At 53.9% G+C, this 15,981-nt stretch overlaps 8 protein-coding genes across 8 annotated transcripts; 4 read left to right on the top strand and 4 right to left on the bottom strand.

Moving 5' to 3' along the window:
* Positions 1-1,169: 1,169 nt before the first annotated feature.
* Positions 1,170-2,406, top strand: MYCGRDRAFT_67922 (uncharacterized protein; the record flags this gene model as incomplete). The annotated part of the gene is made up of 3 exons (XM_003855684.1): positions 1,170-1,563; positions 1,641-1,805; positions 1,875-2,406. The coding sequence occupies 3 exons, from the start codon at positions 1,235-1,237 to the stop codon at positions 2,404-2,406; spliced, it is 1,026 nt and encodes a 341-aa protein (XP_003855732.1).
* Positions 2,407-2,576: 170 nt separating this feature from the next.
* MYCGRDRAFT_67921 (uncharacterized protein) lies at positions 2,577-3,785 on the bottom strand (the record flags this gene model as incomplete). The annotated part of the gene is made up of 3 exons (XM_003854747.1): positions 2,577-2,768; positions 2,823-3,053; positions 3,114-3,785. 3 exons carry the CDS (start codon positions 3,645-3,647, stop codon positions 2,577-2,579), a joined length of 957 nt encoding a protein of 318 aa, XP_003854795.1.
* A 173-nt stretch (positions 3,786-3,958) lies between these two features.
* On the top strand, positions 3,959-4,976 carry MYCGRDRAFT_67916 (uncharacterized protein; the record flags this gene model as incomplete). Its single annotated transcript, XM_003855685.1, has 2 exons — positions 3,959-4,077; positions 4,148-4,976. The coding sequence occupies 2 exons, from the start codon at positions 3,959-3,961 to the stop codon at positions 4,974-4,976; spliced, it is 948 nt and encodes a 315-aa protein (XP_003855733.1).
* A 75-nt stretch (positions 4,977-5,051) lies between these two features.
* On the bottom strand, positions 5,052-6,719 carry MYCGRDRAFT_36274 (uncharacterized protein; the record flags this gene model as incomplete). Its single annotated transcript, XM_003854746.1, has 2 exons — positions 5,052-6,475; positions 6,530-6,719. Coding segments are annotated over 2 exons (1,614 nt in total), but the record flags the coding sequence as incomplete, so codon positions are not given.
* A 742-nt stretch (positions 6,720-7,461) lies between these two features.
* ARP2408 (actin-related protein, ARP9 class) lies at positions 7,462-9,686 on the top strand (the record flags this gene model as incomplete). The annotated part of the gene is made up of 2 exons (XM_003855686.1): positions 7,462-7,666; positions 7,720-9,686. 2 exons carry the CDS (start codon positions 7,637-7,639, stop codon positions 9,616-9,618), a joined length of 1,929 nt encoding a protein of 642 aa, XP_003855734.1.
* Positions 9,687-10,254: 568 nt separating this feature from the next.
* Positions 10,255-11,533, top strand: GliN (uncharacterized protein; the record flags this gene model as incomplete). Its single annotated transcript, XM_003855687.1, has 4 exons — positions 10,255-10,356; positions 10,419-10,468; positions 10,524-10,804; positions 10,905-11,533. The coding sequence occupies 4 exons, from the start codon at positions 10,318-10,320 to the stop codon at positions 11,531-11,533; spliced, it is 999 nt and encodes a 332-aa protein (XP_003855735.1).
* A 142-nt stretch (positions 11,534-11,675) lies between these two features.
* Positions 11,676-13,425, bottom strand: CYP-66 (putative P450 monooxygenase; the record flags this gene model as incomplete). Its single annotated transcript, XM_003854745.1, has 5 exons — positions 11,676-12,443; positions 12,484-12,591; positions 12,639-13,072; positions 13,131-13,204; positions 13,265-13,425. 5 exons carry the CDS (start codon positions 13,423-13,425, stop codon positions 11,676-11,678), a joined length of 1,545 nt encoding a protein of 514 aa, XP_003854793.1.
* A 926-nt stretch (positions 13,426-14,351) lies between these two features.
* MYCGRDRAFT_67907 (uncharacterized protein) lies at positions 14,352-15,774 on the bottom strand (the record flags this gene model as incomplete). The annotated part of the gene is made up of 2 exons (XM_003854744.1): positions 14,352-15,571; positions 15,621-15,774. The coding sequence occupies 2 exons, from the start codon at positions 15,710-15,712 to the stop codon at positions 14,527-14,529; spliced, it is 1,137 nt and encodes a 378-aa protein (XP_003854792.1).
* Between the last annotated feature and the right edge of the window lie 207 nt (positions 15,775-15,981).

Below are 15,981 nucleotides of genomic sequence, written 5' to 3'. Positions count from 1 at the left end.
GGCCACTCGGAACAGATAAGTATCTCAGAGTCCGCAGAGTTGCTATCCTTCATATATCTACTTCCCGCACGACCCTCCATATCTCCGACCCATCAGCTCGATCCTCAACCTTTCAGCCTGCCAATCATTACGCCGACCCAATCCACGACCGCTTCACAGCTAAAGAACCAACCACGCGTTTCACCGCCGCTCTCGCCTTCCTGGCCACTTTCGCAGGCCTCGTGTCCGCCGACTGCGCATTCCAAGGCAACGGAGTGGACTGCACTACAGCTGCGAACGACGTGCAGTGCGGGACTTGCGGCGAATACATCTACCGCTGCGAGGACAAGCAATGCCAATCCATCATCTTCTAAACATTATCACGACGCGCGTCGCCACCCTCAAGACGAACGAAGCGAGACTAAGCGGTACGATGCACGCTTCCACGGGACGACGTTCGGTCGAGACAAGTACGGTGTGGGTGGCATGGCATCTGGAAGTGCGAAGGCAGGCCGAATACCGAATCTGATTTGCACGAACGAGATGTGAGAAAGTTCTGTTGTTGAACGATCGAGTCTTTCCTGATAATGGGACATTCAAGAAGGGTGAAAGGCGGAGCAGATGGACAAATTCCTTGAATTTTCAATATCAGTGCCGATGTGGTCAGAACTAATCTTGTCTCCTCTGAGTCTTGTGTGACGTTGTAGTCCCCTATGCACGTTTTGACTATGGTCGCAATCCAGAACCACGCAGCGGCATGACTGACGTTGACTCGAGCATTGTGACACGAAGCTGACGGTCAACTTCAAGGGCTACCTCGTCTCTGCTGCAGCATCTCGGCTGCCCACATGAGCTCAACTCGCCTACTCCACAACTCGTGCAGGTACTCCACTTCACCTCTGTAGGATCGAGCTCGCAGTCGAGCATCACTTTGCGAGTAAGCCAACAAGGTATAGGATCTCAAGACCTCGGCCGTCACATAGCGGAGGCTGGAGTATACCTCTCACAGTCAGCCGTGAATACCGCCAACTTCACAACGATCATCACATCAGCGACTCCGACAGCATCCGGCCGTAAGCTAATCCGAGCTGGACTTGACGATACATACGCAGCTCACAACCCCGACTTTACTCGGTCGTTTCTTATTTAAAACGTTCTCTCCTACTCTCTCAACAACGATAGCAGCTCGCAGAGAGAAAAAAAACACACAACTCACATCGAACAGCTATTCCATCACCGCGAAACACACGCCAACATGGACAGCCTCCAAGAGAAATACCACACCACCACCCGCAACCTCACCTATCGCTACTACATCTCTCCCTCTACTTCCACGTCCTCCGGCAAGCCCACTCTCCTCCTCTGCCACGGCTGGCCGGATGCCGCCGAGCTCTGGCGATTCATGATACCTCATCTCCTCCAATCCGGCTTGCGGATGGTTGCTCCAGACTTGCTGGGTGCCGGGAAGACATCCAAGCCTGTTGATCCCAAGGCTTTCGAGATCAAGGCCATGGTGGAGGATGTCAAGGAGATCCTGACGGCCGAGGGAGTTGAGAAGAATGTCATTCCGGTCGGGCATGATTGGTATGTTGTGTTCGAGCGACTACTCTTCGATCTCGTGTGACTTTGTTGCTCATGACAGCGTACTGATTCACACATAGGGGCTCCTACTTCGCCCAGCGTTATTACCTCTTCAACACCCCCCAAATGGCCGGCCTCATCACCCTCAACGTAGCCTTGATGCCGACTCGCAGCGAGCCCTTCAACCTCGACGCAGCCAACACCATGACCGAGAAATTAATCGGATATCCCATGTACGCCTACTGGTAAGTCCATCTCAACAACCTCCACACCTCATCCCCGCTCAGTCCGCCTGACAACAACCTCGATCGCAGGGAATTCTTCGCCACAGTCGACGGGCCCAAGCAAATGGAAGCCCACCTCCCCTCCGTCTGGCACGCCTGCCACGGCGCCTCGGACGCACACATGTTGAAACTCTTCTGCAACCGCGGCGCCATGGCCGACTTCATCACCTCCAACCAGAAAGACCCCGCTGGCCTGCTCCCCTACGCACAGGACGAAGCCTTTCAAGACGCCTGGATGGCCACTCAAGCCAACGGCGGCTTACAGTCGCAGAACTGCTGGTATCGCGCGCACGTCGAAGGGGTGCAGGATGCGAGCGAGAAGGCGCTGGCGGAGGGTTTGGGGAACGGGAAAGTGGAGAAGCCGTATTTGTTCGTGGGAGCGACGGGGGATGCGGTGTGTCGGACGGATTTTATTGAGATGCCGAAGCAGATGGGTCTGGTCCCGGATCTGGAGGTTGTGGAGCTGGAGAGTCGGCATTGGGTGCCGTATGAGAAGCCGGAGGAGGCGACGGGTGTGATTGTAAGTTGGTTGAAGAAGAGGGGATTTGCTGATGGGGAGTGAGGATGAGGAGGTTGGTCTTGCTGTTGATGAGAGGAAATGTGAGACGATGAGGGACTGGACGGCCGTGATGACTATTCGTCTTCATCTATAGGGATCTAAGTATTATCGTCTGTCCTGCAAAAGCATCAGCGTATATGAAGGGCTCTCAAACTTCGAAGTCAAGAATCCGCTCAACTCCAAGGCAAAAGACCCTTCGCCTCAACGAAACCAACCAGTGTCCTCGCACTATGCTCATTGTCAAACGCCTTGACCAGTCCCACGAAATGTGTCACAGCCGCCATGACGACCAGAACATGGAAGATCTGATGCGAGCTGCCCCAAATGTCGAAAGCGCCGGGATTGAATCGTTCCGGTACTCGTCCCTGCATCGTGGTCAGTCTGTGCTTCTCCAGAGTGTCCTCAAGGCTTCAATTTACAGCGTATATTGCCGCTCCAACGATATACAACACTCCCTGGCCGATCGCATATGACAATCCCATCCGCTGTTCCATCTGAGCGTAGCCGTACTTGGACACTCCGTGAACCACGGGAATCACAGCCGACAGGCCCATGAGCACGAACATCAGTGCTCGCACGGGTCGCCATTCGGGAGTGCGGAATTTGGGGTAGAGGACCACAACCAGTGTACCAGCTCCGATTGTGGTGATCTGTTGGTAATCAGTCAGTTGACCACTTCGCACCTCCAGAGAAAGATCAAGCACACTCACCATCGACCAATACACCCTCACCAACCCCGGCTCCGCACTGAAACCATAATAGATAGACGGAATAAACGACCCCCAAATCAACACCACAATTCCGATATAATCCAGGCGATTTCCAAACTTCTGCACTGCCTCTGAGTGGTTCGAAATCGTGTGAAACGTGGCCGACATGCCGAGACAGACCACCGCGCCGAAGAAGTAGCATCCTAACACCACCACATCTTCAGATGTAGCCAAATGGAAACGGGGAAGGACAGTGAAGTAGAGGATGCTGGCTGTGACAAAGGCGACAAGGGAGCCGAGGAGATGGGTCCAGATGTTGACGGACTCGTTGTGGAGGCTGAAGATGCTGGAGATGGAGCCGGCGTAGGAATTGGAAGGGTGCCGGTAGCCGGAGAGGATGTAGTGGTTGTCTCGCATCCAATGAGGGAGGTCGTTCCAGAGAATGGTGAGGGCTTGGGAGACTTTCTTCTCGGTTTGTTGGAGGAGAGTGGATGATTCTTCTTCTTTCTTGACTTTGGAGGATTTGGTCGACATCTTGAGGAAGTCCTGGAGGTACACGTGTAGGATCGAGGGAAGAAAACCAAGAGAGAAGAAGCGCACCTACTTAGGTCTTATAAGGAAGCATATGACATTTCAAGGAAAATCAGTGAATCAGCGAATCTGCAACGACCAGACCGTGTTGAGCGAGGAAATGTGGAAAAGAGCGAAGGACGTTGGCGGGTCTGGCCGAGGTCTCCACAAGCCATACTCGGGAGCGCTCCACTTCCTTCCAGACCGACGCTCTCTTTCGCTGCCGTTGTTCTCCTGGCCTCGCTTCACCGAAACCCTGAATTACCGTCATCAGCATGGCGGCCTCGACTCGACCACAACCAAGACGAGGTCCATCGGGAGCATGGAACAGATTAAAGCCCGCTCCCTCCGATCCACTTGAAGCATACGGTCTTCCATCCAAAGGAGAAACGAGGTGCTCTCTATCTATATATCTGACAAGCACAATACGTTCATAAGCTAACATCGACATCTCACCTTGAAAGACTCCATGACCACAAAGCTCAGGAAACATACTACACCCGCATCGTCGAGCGGTACATGAAATTCTGCGCTTCCTCCAACGGTGGCGACGACCTCGAAGCCGCCTTCTCCTCCCTCTCCATCAAACCCACCTCTTCCCTTGCCCGCCCTGCTCCTCAACCCGCCACCTCCCAAGCCACCTCATCAACAAGACCGATGCCACCACCACCCGTTCGACCACCCACTCTCACCTCCGACCCCACTAGTGATCTCCCAACCATCATCCTCGCGATGCGCAAACTCCGCGAAGCCATCCTCGGTTCCCGACGCTGCGACGCCTTCGCTCAGCGCGCCTACATGTTCATCATCCACGCCTGCATCCTCACACGGTCCTGGGAATCATACCAGCCCGCTCTTCAATACCTCCTCCGCTCCATCCACCCCATCACTCCACTCTCTCTACCCGAAGTCCAGGAGTTCTCCGCATACCTGATCCTCGACCTCGCGTGTCGACAGGGCGACCTACAGGACGCTTTCGTCGCGCGGGCGAAGTGGAGGAATCGCGATCGGAAAGTTGGAGCTGTGTTGAATGCGCTGGTGCAGGATGATTGGGTGCGGTTTTGGAGGGTGAAGAGGGCGGTGGATGGCTATCGGAGGGCGATTTTGGAGTTTGCGGCGGAGGGGATGAGGGTGCATGCGTTGAAGTGTTTGGGGAGGAGTTATATGGCCGTCGAGAAGGGGTTTGTGGAGAGGAGTGGGGATGCGAGTTGGGAGGAGTTGGTGAAGGGTGGGGTGGGGTGGGAGTTGGGTGAGGGTGATCGGGTGGTTATTCGGAGGCCGAAGCCGAAGTGAGAGGGACGAGGTTGAAAGTGTTACGGACTGGTCGTTGGAAGGAAGTATGATTCAGGGTTATAGGTCCAAGGAGCATCATCTCCTACTAGCCGATCTCCTGGGTGGTGACCTCGCCTCTGGTCTCCGGCTCCCGCTCCTTCGCTGCTCCGGTACCCGGCTCTCAGGTCGTCTGCTCTCAGGTCGTCTGCTCTCAGGTCTCCGACTCTCCGGTCTCCAACTACTCCTCCTCTCCTCTTCAAGCCTTCGACTCCCACCTCTCCGATCATCAAAAGCTCCATCTCCACCACTCTGCATAGCCGATCTCGCACTCGAGCTCCTTTGCTGCAACCTCTGACTCTTCCGCCGTACTCCAGACGGCTTCATGATATACGCCTCCGTCTCCGGATCCAATCTCAACAACTCCGTCTCCAACGCCCACAATGGCGCCTCCGGCAGAGTCTTGACGAATCCGGTTGCAGGCTTCTCCCGAGCACGCCAATATACAGTCGGGCGCTTAGCTCCTCCTTCCGGCCATTCTATGACGAGCTTCCAGTCGTTCAGCGCTTCGCACTTGTATTCGCCACGGTCGTCCAGGCCGGGTCCGTGCAATTTCATCCGTGATCGAACGGACGGGTGGATATACTCGTGCGTCTCAATAAGTGGGTCGTCCGTCGCTTTCCCGTTCGCCGGGTTATACGCGCAGTATCGACCAGGCGTGCGAATCTTCGTCCCTCCAAGCGCATAAATCCCGTCCATACCAGAGAAGATCTTCCCAAACGACCAAGGGCGGATCTTCTCACCAGCTTCTTCATACTCCATCTCGTTCTGCTCCCATTCGTCGTGAATGTAGTCGAGGTCAAAGTCGAGAAAAGGTTGGCATTGCGACATCATCCAGGCGAGGGAAATGGTGGCGATCTGTTGGTCTTCGTAGCCGCCTCCCACGTTGCTGTGCGCTCCGGGGAACCACACTTGTCGGAGTGTGGTTTGGTTGCCTTCGAGTTTCTCCCATAGTGCGGGTGGGAATGCGAAGCGTCGCTCATCTAAGGCTAGGGCTTGGAATGCGTGTTCGATGCAGTCGTCGAGGGAGGTGTCGTAAAATGAGAGTTCTCGCATTGATGAGGATTGGAGACCAAGTCTGGTGAGCCAGCCGATTTTGGGAGTTCCTAATGCGCCGACTGTGTCCCATACTCCAACGACTTTGATCCGCACTCCCAGTGAGGTCAGTCCTCGACGTTGGAGCTCCTTCGCGTATGCAGGGTCTAGAGCGCTCGGTTTGTTCGGAAATGGGACGTCGGGATGCTTCGGACGGTAGTTTTCGTCGTGCTTGTTCCTCACGTCTTTGAAGATTTCTGGGAAGAATGGAAGACCATCTCTTGAGAGCATGCCAACATCTCCGATCAGACCGGCGATGCTGCGTGCTGTGAAGGCGCCGCGAGAGAAGCCAAAGATGTAGACTTCATCGCCGGGAACATAGTTGGTCGCCAGGAATGCGTAGCCTTCACGGACATTTTCTGCGAGTCCTGCGACGGTGGTTCAGTATTGTTCCATAATCGTGCAGGACTTTGAAGTGATACCTTTGCCAGTAGCTCCACCGACGATACGATTCGTTATTCCTCCGCCGGCACCGATACCTTGATGATAGTACACTACTTGCTGAATCCCGTCGGAGCTCACAGCCTTGATTGCTCGCGAAAGTCTAGTGATGTTGCTAGGGATATCCAGGGCTCCGGAAAGTGTTTCTCCGGCTGAGTTCAGCCATGTTCCTAGAGAATGTTAGCTGGTGGCATGGTACTTCAATGGATAATGGAGACGTGTACGAACCATCTTCGCACAAGATTAGACGTTTCCCAGGTCGAGGAGGAGGATATTGCTCAGGTGGTGCATTCATGTCATTCCTTCTAGGAGTGTGGATCAGACTCTGCTGTTCAGCCGCGGACAGTGGTCTCGACATGGGCTGAATCGATCGCCGCAGGACCAAACAGTCGCATGATCATGAAGCAAGTCGTGGACTGCGAATGACGGAATATCGATTGATGGATAGGAAGGATATCGATGAAGAGTATATTCGCAACAAGATGAGCGATGATGAAGTTGAAGTAAAGGCGCAAGCAGGACGGCAGCCACAAATTGGAGGTCTTTCACTCGACCTTGCAGATCGGAGGTTTGTTTCACAAGCGAGGCGGTTGAATTTCATTGCTGCCCTACCTTCTCAATTGATTGGCACATTGATTAGTCGAGTCGCTCTCCGTCTGTGTATACTGGATGTGGACGACGAAACCTTGAGATGAGCAGGCACGGAGACTCGAGAATGAAGTCAAAGACTGCGTTGATCGATCGATCTTTGTTATGTTGATGGAGATTCTCCAAGGTGAGGTTGATTCAGAGGCAATGTTTGAACGTTAAGGTACCACTGGGATGATGCCTGACTAATACGAAGTTCGATCGCGTCCTTCCAAACCAACCACTCGCGTCCAATCGCATTGACCTTACGACTCCCATTGACATTCGCATACACTTCTTCAGTTTCTTGAGCACTCGTTCCACTGCTCATACGACCATTCGTTCAATCGGACAAGGCTGTGGAGCTCTCCACGCGAAATCCCATCCAGCGCATGTGTTGCGACCAGCAAAACCTTTCGCGATAGAGGACAACGAGCTCGTCATATCTTGTGTCGCTCAAGATGCCTCCCTTTCGCGATGACCAGATCTTCGTAAGCCGACCCCTCGTCGCTACATCCAAGCTATACTCACCGCGACTGTCCAGATCATATCACCCGGGTCGCAAACCACTCTAGCCCAACTCGGCCTTCCCGAATCATTCACACCCGCGCGATTTCGTTTACGATCGCGCATGTTTGCGGCAGAGCTGCCAGGGAAATACGAGCCAGTCAAGATACGGAGGAAGGAAAAGAAGACGGATACCCAGAATGGAGCGCCCGCGACGAACGGTAATGGTACAGAGGAAGAGCCCGAGTGGGAGGAGGATCGCAAATCAGAGGAGGGAGCGATATGGCCGATACAACACGGCAGCATCATGGACTGGCCATGCTTCTACGCGTTGATGGAGCACGTGTACAATACTGTCAACCCGCCGTTCCACACGCCGATTCTGATCATATCGCAACCGGTCTGGACGCACAAGGAGTATGAAAAGGTGGCTCAATTCTTCTTCGAGAAGTTCAAGACACCTGCGTTAGCGATGATGGACTCGGCGGTGGCTACAACATACGCCTACGGAATACCTACTGCGACCGTGGTAGACGTAGGCTTAAACAAGGCGGACGTCAGCTGTATTGTGGACTTCATGTTGCAGGATTCGACGCGAGCATTGGCAGTTCCTGATTGCGGCGGAGAGGCAATGACACAGAGGCTTGCAGAACTTTTAAAGGGCAGGAAGGGTTTCACAAGGGAGGTTTGCGAACAGCTGAAACGGAGTCCGATCTGCGAGATTCTTCCGCTGGACGCTGAGCTGCCGGTGAAGGATCTGGACCCGAACACTGCTGGCAATCCAGCTGCAGCGGCCTCGACAGGCGCGGATGGCGCGGCACCTGGCCAAAGCAAACCCTCGATAGCCGGCGATCTCCCGCGTGGACCAGGACCCGGGACAGAAGTGGGCGAAGCGCAGAGTTTGGAGACTGAGGACGGTGTGCTCGACATTGCCAGTATTGTCACAGGAGGGAACATGCAGGAATACTTGGCGCAGAAAGAGCGTGAAAAGGCGGACAGAGCTGCAGCAAAAGGTCAGAAGAAGGCGACGGATACCCAGCAACAAGCCAACAAGCCTGTGAAAGTCCTCAACTCGAAAAGAGCTCGCAATACTTTTATCTACGAGGACTTTGCTCTGCACGATGCGATGAAGACTGCGGGCATGACTGCGCAAGGAATGGCCGACATGCAATCTTCACTGGACGACGGCCCGAATAAGGAGCTGCAACCTGCAGTGGCAGATAAGCCAGTTGACAGTGGTCTTGCGGACGATCCGACCGACACGTCCCCGACAGGTGGATTCCGAAGAGAGGTTGAGGTCGGACTCGAACGCTTCCAGGCTGCATCAGGCGGTGTCCTCGACAGACTCGCGGATGCCATCCACAGGACAGTCCTCTCATGTGGCGAAATTGGCAAGCGTAGCGAGCTGTGGGACTCACTCATCATCCTCGGGAACGGCTCCAAAGTTCGCGGTTTCAAAGAGGCATTGGTGGCCACGCTCCAGTCGAAATACATCATCTCACCTTCATCAGCGACGATCTTCACCTCGGAGCTGCCCTCGAACATCTCCACACCCATGGCAACGGGCGCGAACACACCTCTCCAACAGATGCCCGGTCTGCAGCAACATCCCAGTGCCGGCGTGAACCCGCTACTGCATGCCGCGCTGACCCAGCAAAACCCACAAATGCATTCTTCCGGCTATGGTCAGACACCGCCGATTCATTTTGCTTCGAGCCATTCGCATGGGCAGACGCCGACAAGCATCAAAGTCGCAAAGATCCCGGAGTACTTTCCGGAGTGGAAAGAGGCTGGATATGACGAGGCGACCTTTTTGGGAGCGCAAGTCGCAGGCAAGCTGCTGTTCATCCAGGATGGAGGCGCGAGTAAAGGATACATGACGAGGACGGACTACAACGAGCAAGGACCGCAGGGAATTCACGATGTGAGGTTGTAGAGATGAAGGTTCATTGTTGAGACTTTTGTAGAAGTACCTTACTTCTACAAGAACCAGACTCTATATGGTCCTGTTTCACCTGCACTCACATCACGCGAGGCCGGAGTGACCCATGTGTCGTCAACGATCTTGTCGAGAAGCGATGGCTTTTTATGCTTCTTCGCATGGTTAAATGAAATGGCTCATCATCGGCAGATGTTGGTAGGTTCGGAGCCCAACTCCACTGGTGCAGATCTGGCGGGGCCGTCGCTCCGGCATGCCACCTTGGCTGCGTCGTGCTCGAGCAGCAATTCGTTTTTATTATTCTACCCACGCGGTCGACATTTCATTTCACATCGCATCTCCTAAGACGACTCCCTCAGGCGAAGTCTCGCAACGTCTTCTGCAACAAGTATCTACACTGTTTTCCACCTCCTTGCAACGGCTCCTCGGCTACGACGCGAAAGAAGCACTGGATTGGATACCGATCGAGAGGTCCAAGTGTGATAGCCTTGCAGCAACGCGGGATCAAGGCTTTTGCCGACGTAAAGCCAGTGAGCATCTGAGCATGCCACCGCACGGCCCAGCGTACATTAATCCGTCCAGACCAGGCCGTGGGCTGATGGTCTGACTTCTGTCGTTCTGCTGGCAGAGGTCTGTGGTCGATGTATACCTGTGACGAAACTGCAACGAAAGAAACGTAGCACGCGGTGGGTGACCATGGAGGAGCCTGGGGAGTTCAACGACATTGAGCCTGCTGTAAGTGGTATTTCAGGCGATTGGAACATTACTACAATGTGCTGACTGTCCTCTTCTCCCAGGGCTTCAACGATGCAGGCAGCGCTGTTGACTCAGCGTACGACGGCGAAGCGTAAGTTGTAACGCGGCTCAATCCTCAATGAACAACCAAACTGAGTCGTCGACAGTCAAAGCGAAACAGCTTCCCTGAGCGAAAGTATTGCTGCACATCGAATCGAAAATGGCCGGCGATATACAGCCCACAAAGACGGAGAAAATTACTGGGCTCCCCATGACGAAGACCAGCACGATCAACTGGACATTGCTCATCACATCTTCCTTCTACTATTCGACGAAAAGCTTACACTGGCGCCCATCAAGCCCAATGCAAAGGTACTGGATGTCGGGACTGGCACGGGCATTTGGGCGATCGATTTTGCGGACGAGCATCCCGAGGCTGAAGTCATAGGTGAGATCAAATGCCAGAACTGTCCGAGAACTCTCTCTAGGGTCTTGCTGGCAGATGTCCAATGTACTGCCTTCGATGATGTTGCTGACCTTCTCCACAGGCACGGACATCACTCCAGCGATGCCTTCGTGGGTACCGCCAAATGTCCGCTTTGAACTGGACGACTGCACGAAAGACTGGTCATTCCCTGAAAACACCTTCGACTTCATTCATGTACGATGTCTGTACGGCTCAATAGAGAACTGGCCCGAGCTATACGCCAAGATCCTGCGACATCTGAAACCAGGTGGTTGGTTCGAGCAAGTGGAGTACTCCGTGTGCTGGCGCAGTGACGACGACTCGATCCCTGCAGGCCACATCTTTCCCACTGCATCTTCTCTTTACATCGAAGCCGGCGAGAAGATGGGCCGGACGTTCCGCATCTGGGAGTTGCAGAAGGAACTGATCGATGCGGCTGGGTTCGAGAACACGTCGGAGCGCAGATTCAAGATGCCGCTCGGACCGTGGGCGGCTGACGCAAAGCTGAAGGAGATTGGAAGGTGGCATCTGTTGGAGGCGTATCAAGGCATCGAGGGTTGGACGATGGCTCTTCTGACGAGGATTCTCGGATGGAAGTACGAAGAGGTGCAGGTCTTCCTGGCCAAGGTGAGGGAAGGTCTCGGCCAGACGAAGAAAATGCACACGTATACGAGTGGATCGGTGGTGATAGGGCAGAAGCCGCTGGAGTGAGTGTTCACGGCTGAGGAATGATGAAGGCTGCCCAATGTTGCTGCATGTAAATGTTGATGATATGAGCATGGCTAATGTGGAATGATTATTATGGACCCTCATGAAGATTTCCTCCTGACGTTTGCCTCCCAATATTCTTCCATCATTTCACAAGCACTCTCAGTCCTACGCTGCCCTTGCGCGGTTGCGGGTTGAAGAAGTCATGCGCCACATCGATGTCTGCCCTGGTCGTCTCGAAGATTTCCATATCGAACCGACCAAATACCGCAGCCAACGTCAGGTAGATCTCCGCCTGTGCCAGATACATGCCCAAACATCCTCGCGTGCCTTTGCTGAAGTTGACCAGGTAATTCGAAAGCCTTTCCTTCGCGCCAGGCTCCAACCACCTTTCTGGCTTGAAAGCTCTGGGATCTGGGAACAGAGAAGGGTTCTCGTGGATGAAGATGGATGTCATACCGACTGGCGTGCCGGGTGGAAGCACGTAGTCTTTGTAAACCAGGTCTTCGTCGGGAGCTACACGTTGAAGCCGGTGGACCGGCCCATGGGACATTCTGTAGCCCTCCAGTACGACCGCAGAGAGGTAGGGAAGCTGTTCCAGGGCTTGCCAGCTTGGTAGACTCCCGTCCGACATGACCTCCTTCAACTCCGCTTTTAGTCTTTTGAGAACGTCCTCTCGTGCCAGGATGTGGTAGGCTGTCGTGTTCAGGTAGTGTGTCGTGGTGACCTGGCCGGCGGCCACGATCGATTGCGCTTCGTTGACCAGATGTGGCAGAGTTTGCTCGCTCTCAGGAAGAGCACCGGGCTGCAGGAGCTCGTGGAAGATGGTAGGGTGATCGGAGACTTTGTTGTCGGCGGATTTGCCGCTCATTTGAAGTGAGACTTGTGTCGCCATATCCTTTGCCAGAGTCAGCTCAACAATACCTAGACACCTACGTGGCCGCAAAACATACCATCTGAAATTTGATCAGTCGCATGACATCCGGAGCTGTCCTTTCTACAACCCACAGAGGCATCATTCTCATCATCTGCAATACGATGGGAAACTGCTTGTTCATGTGCTACGATACATCAGCGGGCTGCTTGCTCATTCTGTGGGAGTACATACGCTCTGTTCCGACACTGAATCGATCGCCTCGGCCCACATAGGCGCAAAATCTGGCTGCTCCAAGCACTTGTACGACGTCCCAAATGCATAGTCCGTCACAACGTCCATGGTCACGGCAGCAAAAGCGTGGCGAAGATTGACTGGCTTCTGGGACTCGCGGAACTGCTCGAGGCGGGTGCTGAGATCTTCTACGACCTGTCTCAACATCGGCTCCAGTCTCGTCACAGATGCTCTTGAGAAGAATGGATTGAGAGGCGCACGTCGTCGGCGATGGAGCTCGTGTGGTATGGTGCCAAAGTGAGAGGATGAGTTGCCAAACATGGCTGCCGACCAGGCCCACTTCTCTCGTCTTCTGGTCGGTCCCGCATAGATCTCATTATAGTAGTCTGGATCATTGATGTGAATCTCGAACGGGTTGATTCTGACTATCGGGCCTAGTAGAACGAGGTGAGATTCAGAGGACGAAGCGGTTCGGAGAACGAAAGTAATCACCATATTTCTCGTGCATCTCGCCTATCTTCCAGGTATACTGTCCTTTCAGAACGACATCGTAATAGAACTCGTACCTTGCGCATGTCAGTTCTCAAATCTCCAGAAGTTCTTGCTTCGCTTGTTGCCGTACTCACCACAGCGTCAAGGCCGCGAGCTTCGGGCCCGGAATCTTCGCGAGCGGACTGAAGTACAGACGATAGACTGCCAGTGTGAAGAAATACAAGAGCAGTCCACTCACCACAATCTCAGCCATTGTGAAATAGCTGAGTGCGGTCCATAATTCAAGATTAGGCATGTTCGTATTTCAGAGACTTCGTCTTCGCTCTCACGCTGCTGACGGCGAGCACGAGCACCAGTAATCCCGAAATCCAGACGGCGAACGTAATGCTCTTTCTACGAGTGGTGGCTTCCTTTTCCTACCATGTCACCCCCCAGCCATCTGGCTAGGGAGCTACAACGACCAGCGCTAGCCCACAGTTGCATGTGTCAATGCCGTAAGCCGTGTGGACTGTGGAGCGACAGTAGTTCGGCCAACGCACACGTGTGGCCTTGGCCTGTCTTGCGCTCGCCTCGGAGAGGTCATGCAGTAGACATGCAGCGGGCCGGTGACATACCTCGTCAGCTAGCGGATGAACCGGTCCAGAATTGCCATGCGAACGACAGGCAGGCTTGTCGGTACGGCAGACATGCTCGAGGATGACAGCTTGCCTGGCTGGTCTGTTGCAATCGCATGATCTGTCGTGCTCACGACCTTGCCGATGGCAATGCTCCAGTTGATGTTCTTGGGAAGGATTCGGGACTTTTATGCACATTGTGCGCTGAACTTGAATGCATTCTCGAAGCTAATCGGTAAGGTGTGTTGATGGCAATGGTGACGACAGCCGGCAGAAGTTCGCTTGTCGGCCGAACCATTGGGGTTGCCGCTAGACTGCACGAAACAATCGTCCGTACAACCAACATGGTGGGATATCTTATCGAAGCGTACAAGGCAGTGTACGTAACCACGTGCAGCTAAGTTAGCAGTAAATTCGGCAAAGCGTCCGGGTCACTTGCCGTGACGCCCTCAAAACCGTACATTTGCTCTGGCAGTACATCGTACCAGAGCGTAAAGGTATGTTAGCAGTACAGGTAGATTAGCAGTACAGGTAAGGTAGCAGCACAGGCAAGTTAAGCGGAACGGGTAAATTAGCAGAACAGGTAAGTTAGCAGAACAGTCAAGTTAGCAGATCAGGTAATTTAGCAGAACATGTCAGGTAGCAGTACACCTTATTCTTGCGTACAAGTACATGTAAGTTAGCCGGACATGTACAGAAACGGATCAGGACATGTCTGAGTAAGTCGCAAACAATGGCAAACGCGAGGTGAAGCGACCAGCGGCCTCATCGTTGACCGAGCCTCATGGGTACTTTCCCCACTTGAAAGGTTCGCCGCCCTTCTCCTTCGCTTCAACAGCCTCCTCATAGTCACCAAGAAACAGCCATCTAATCTTCTGCCCAATGCCCTTCTCATGCCAGTCGTTCATGCTCTTAGGGTAGAAATCAAGCTGTCCCGGATCAACGACGGCATCGTCGTGGGCCATCAACATTAACACATTCTCGTGAGCATCGAATTCTCCCAAGCCGGCAATGGTCCAGTCCGCGACCGTCTTGTCGTGAGCGAAGCTTGCAGTGACATTGTAGAATGGCTTGTCGGCGGCTTGGTCCGGATGAATGTCTTGTAGCAGATGTCCTGGGCATGAACCACCCCGACGCTTCAGAGGCGATGGCTTGAGCTCCTTTGGCAGGGGAAGGTACTCGGTTGGTCTAAACTCTCCTCCATGGTGAGAAGCGTCGCCACCCATGAACACGAATGAGCCCGGATTGGATGTTGTTCGGGCAAGGCCACATTGATGCCCAATGTCGTGACCCGGGGTATCAAGCAAGTAGAAGCTACCATCGCCGAAGTAGTCGTAGGCATGGAACCTTCCGATCTTGAGCCCCTTGCCTTCACCGGCGATGTCGACCTCTCGAACACTGCGACCTTCGAAGTCTGACTCCAGCAAAGTGGAGTCTTTGTTCTTCGGGTAGCCAGGCATATGAGCATTCTTGAATCCGGGACCGACGACGAGCTCTGTCGAGGGTGGGAATGTAGCAGGATTACCGACATGGTCCCAATGATGGTGGCTCCACAGAATCGAGGCTATCGCACCCCCATCGACATCAATGTTGTTGTCCTTGAGCACCGTTGCGACATCCTTCTCCACGTTGATGTACCACTTCAGACGAATGAACTTCTCAGCTGATGGAAGCTTGTCCCAATCCTTGCGGATGCCCAGATCGAACAGTATTGGCTTGTTGGAAGGATGTTCAATGAGGAAAGAGAATGATGGCCCGCAGAGCTCGGGATGGCCAGTGTACACCGGCTGGAGGAAGCCATCGATCGGGAGCCTGAAGCGAGACGTGCTGCAATGATTGAGCAAGAACTTCCTTGGTGCCTTACATTGTCACTAACCTGTCAATACACGACACTTTCACAGTGTTCTTCGATGCCGGTATATTGAGCTCCGGCGGAGGGTTTGGGCGGGTTAGATGTTCGTCAGCCATGTTGTTGAGGTCTGAGGTGAGTTTTCAAAGATGATCAATTCACTGCGGGTTATCCTTGAATCATCTGCTCATTCCTAAGGTGAGATTATATGCTCCAGCAGTGCTAAAGGTGAACCTGATGAAGTATGACGAAGCTGGAAGCTCCGGAGAGCATCATCTCCGCTGCAACCGGTCTAAGCGGGCCAACAGCAGCTTTGCCATGTCCATCACGGCGGGCGCGGAAGTTGAATCGCTGTGCTGCGACACTGCCCCCGAAGCGCTGAGCGCGT

Source organism: Zymoseptoria tritici, chromosome 2 (assembly GCF_000219625.1).
Source record: "Zymoseptoria tritici IPO323 chromosome 2, whole genome shotgun sequence".
NCBI lineage: Eukaryota > Fungi > Ascomycota > Dothideomycetes > Mycosphaerellales > Mycosphaerellaceae > Zymoseptoria > Zymoseptoria tritici.
Note: the sequence above shows the minus strand (reverse complement) of the source record. Positions and strands in the feature narration are given on the sequence as shown.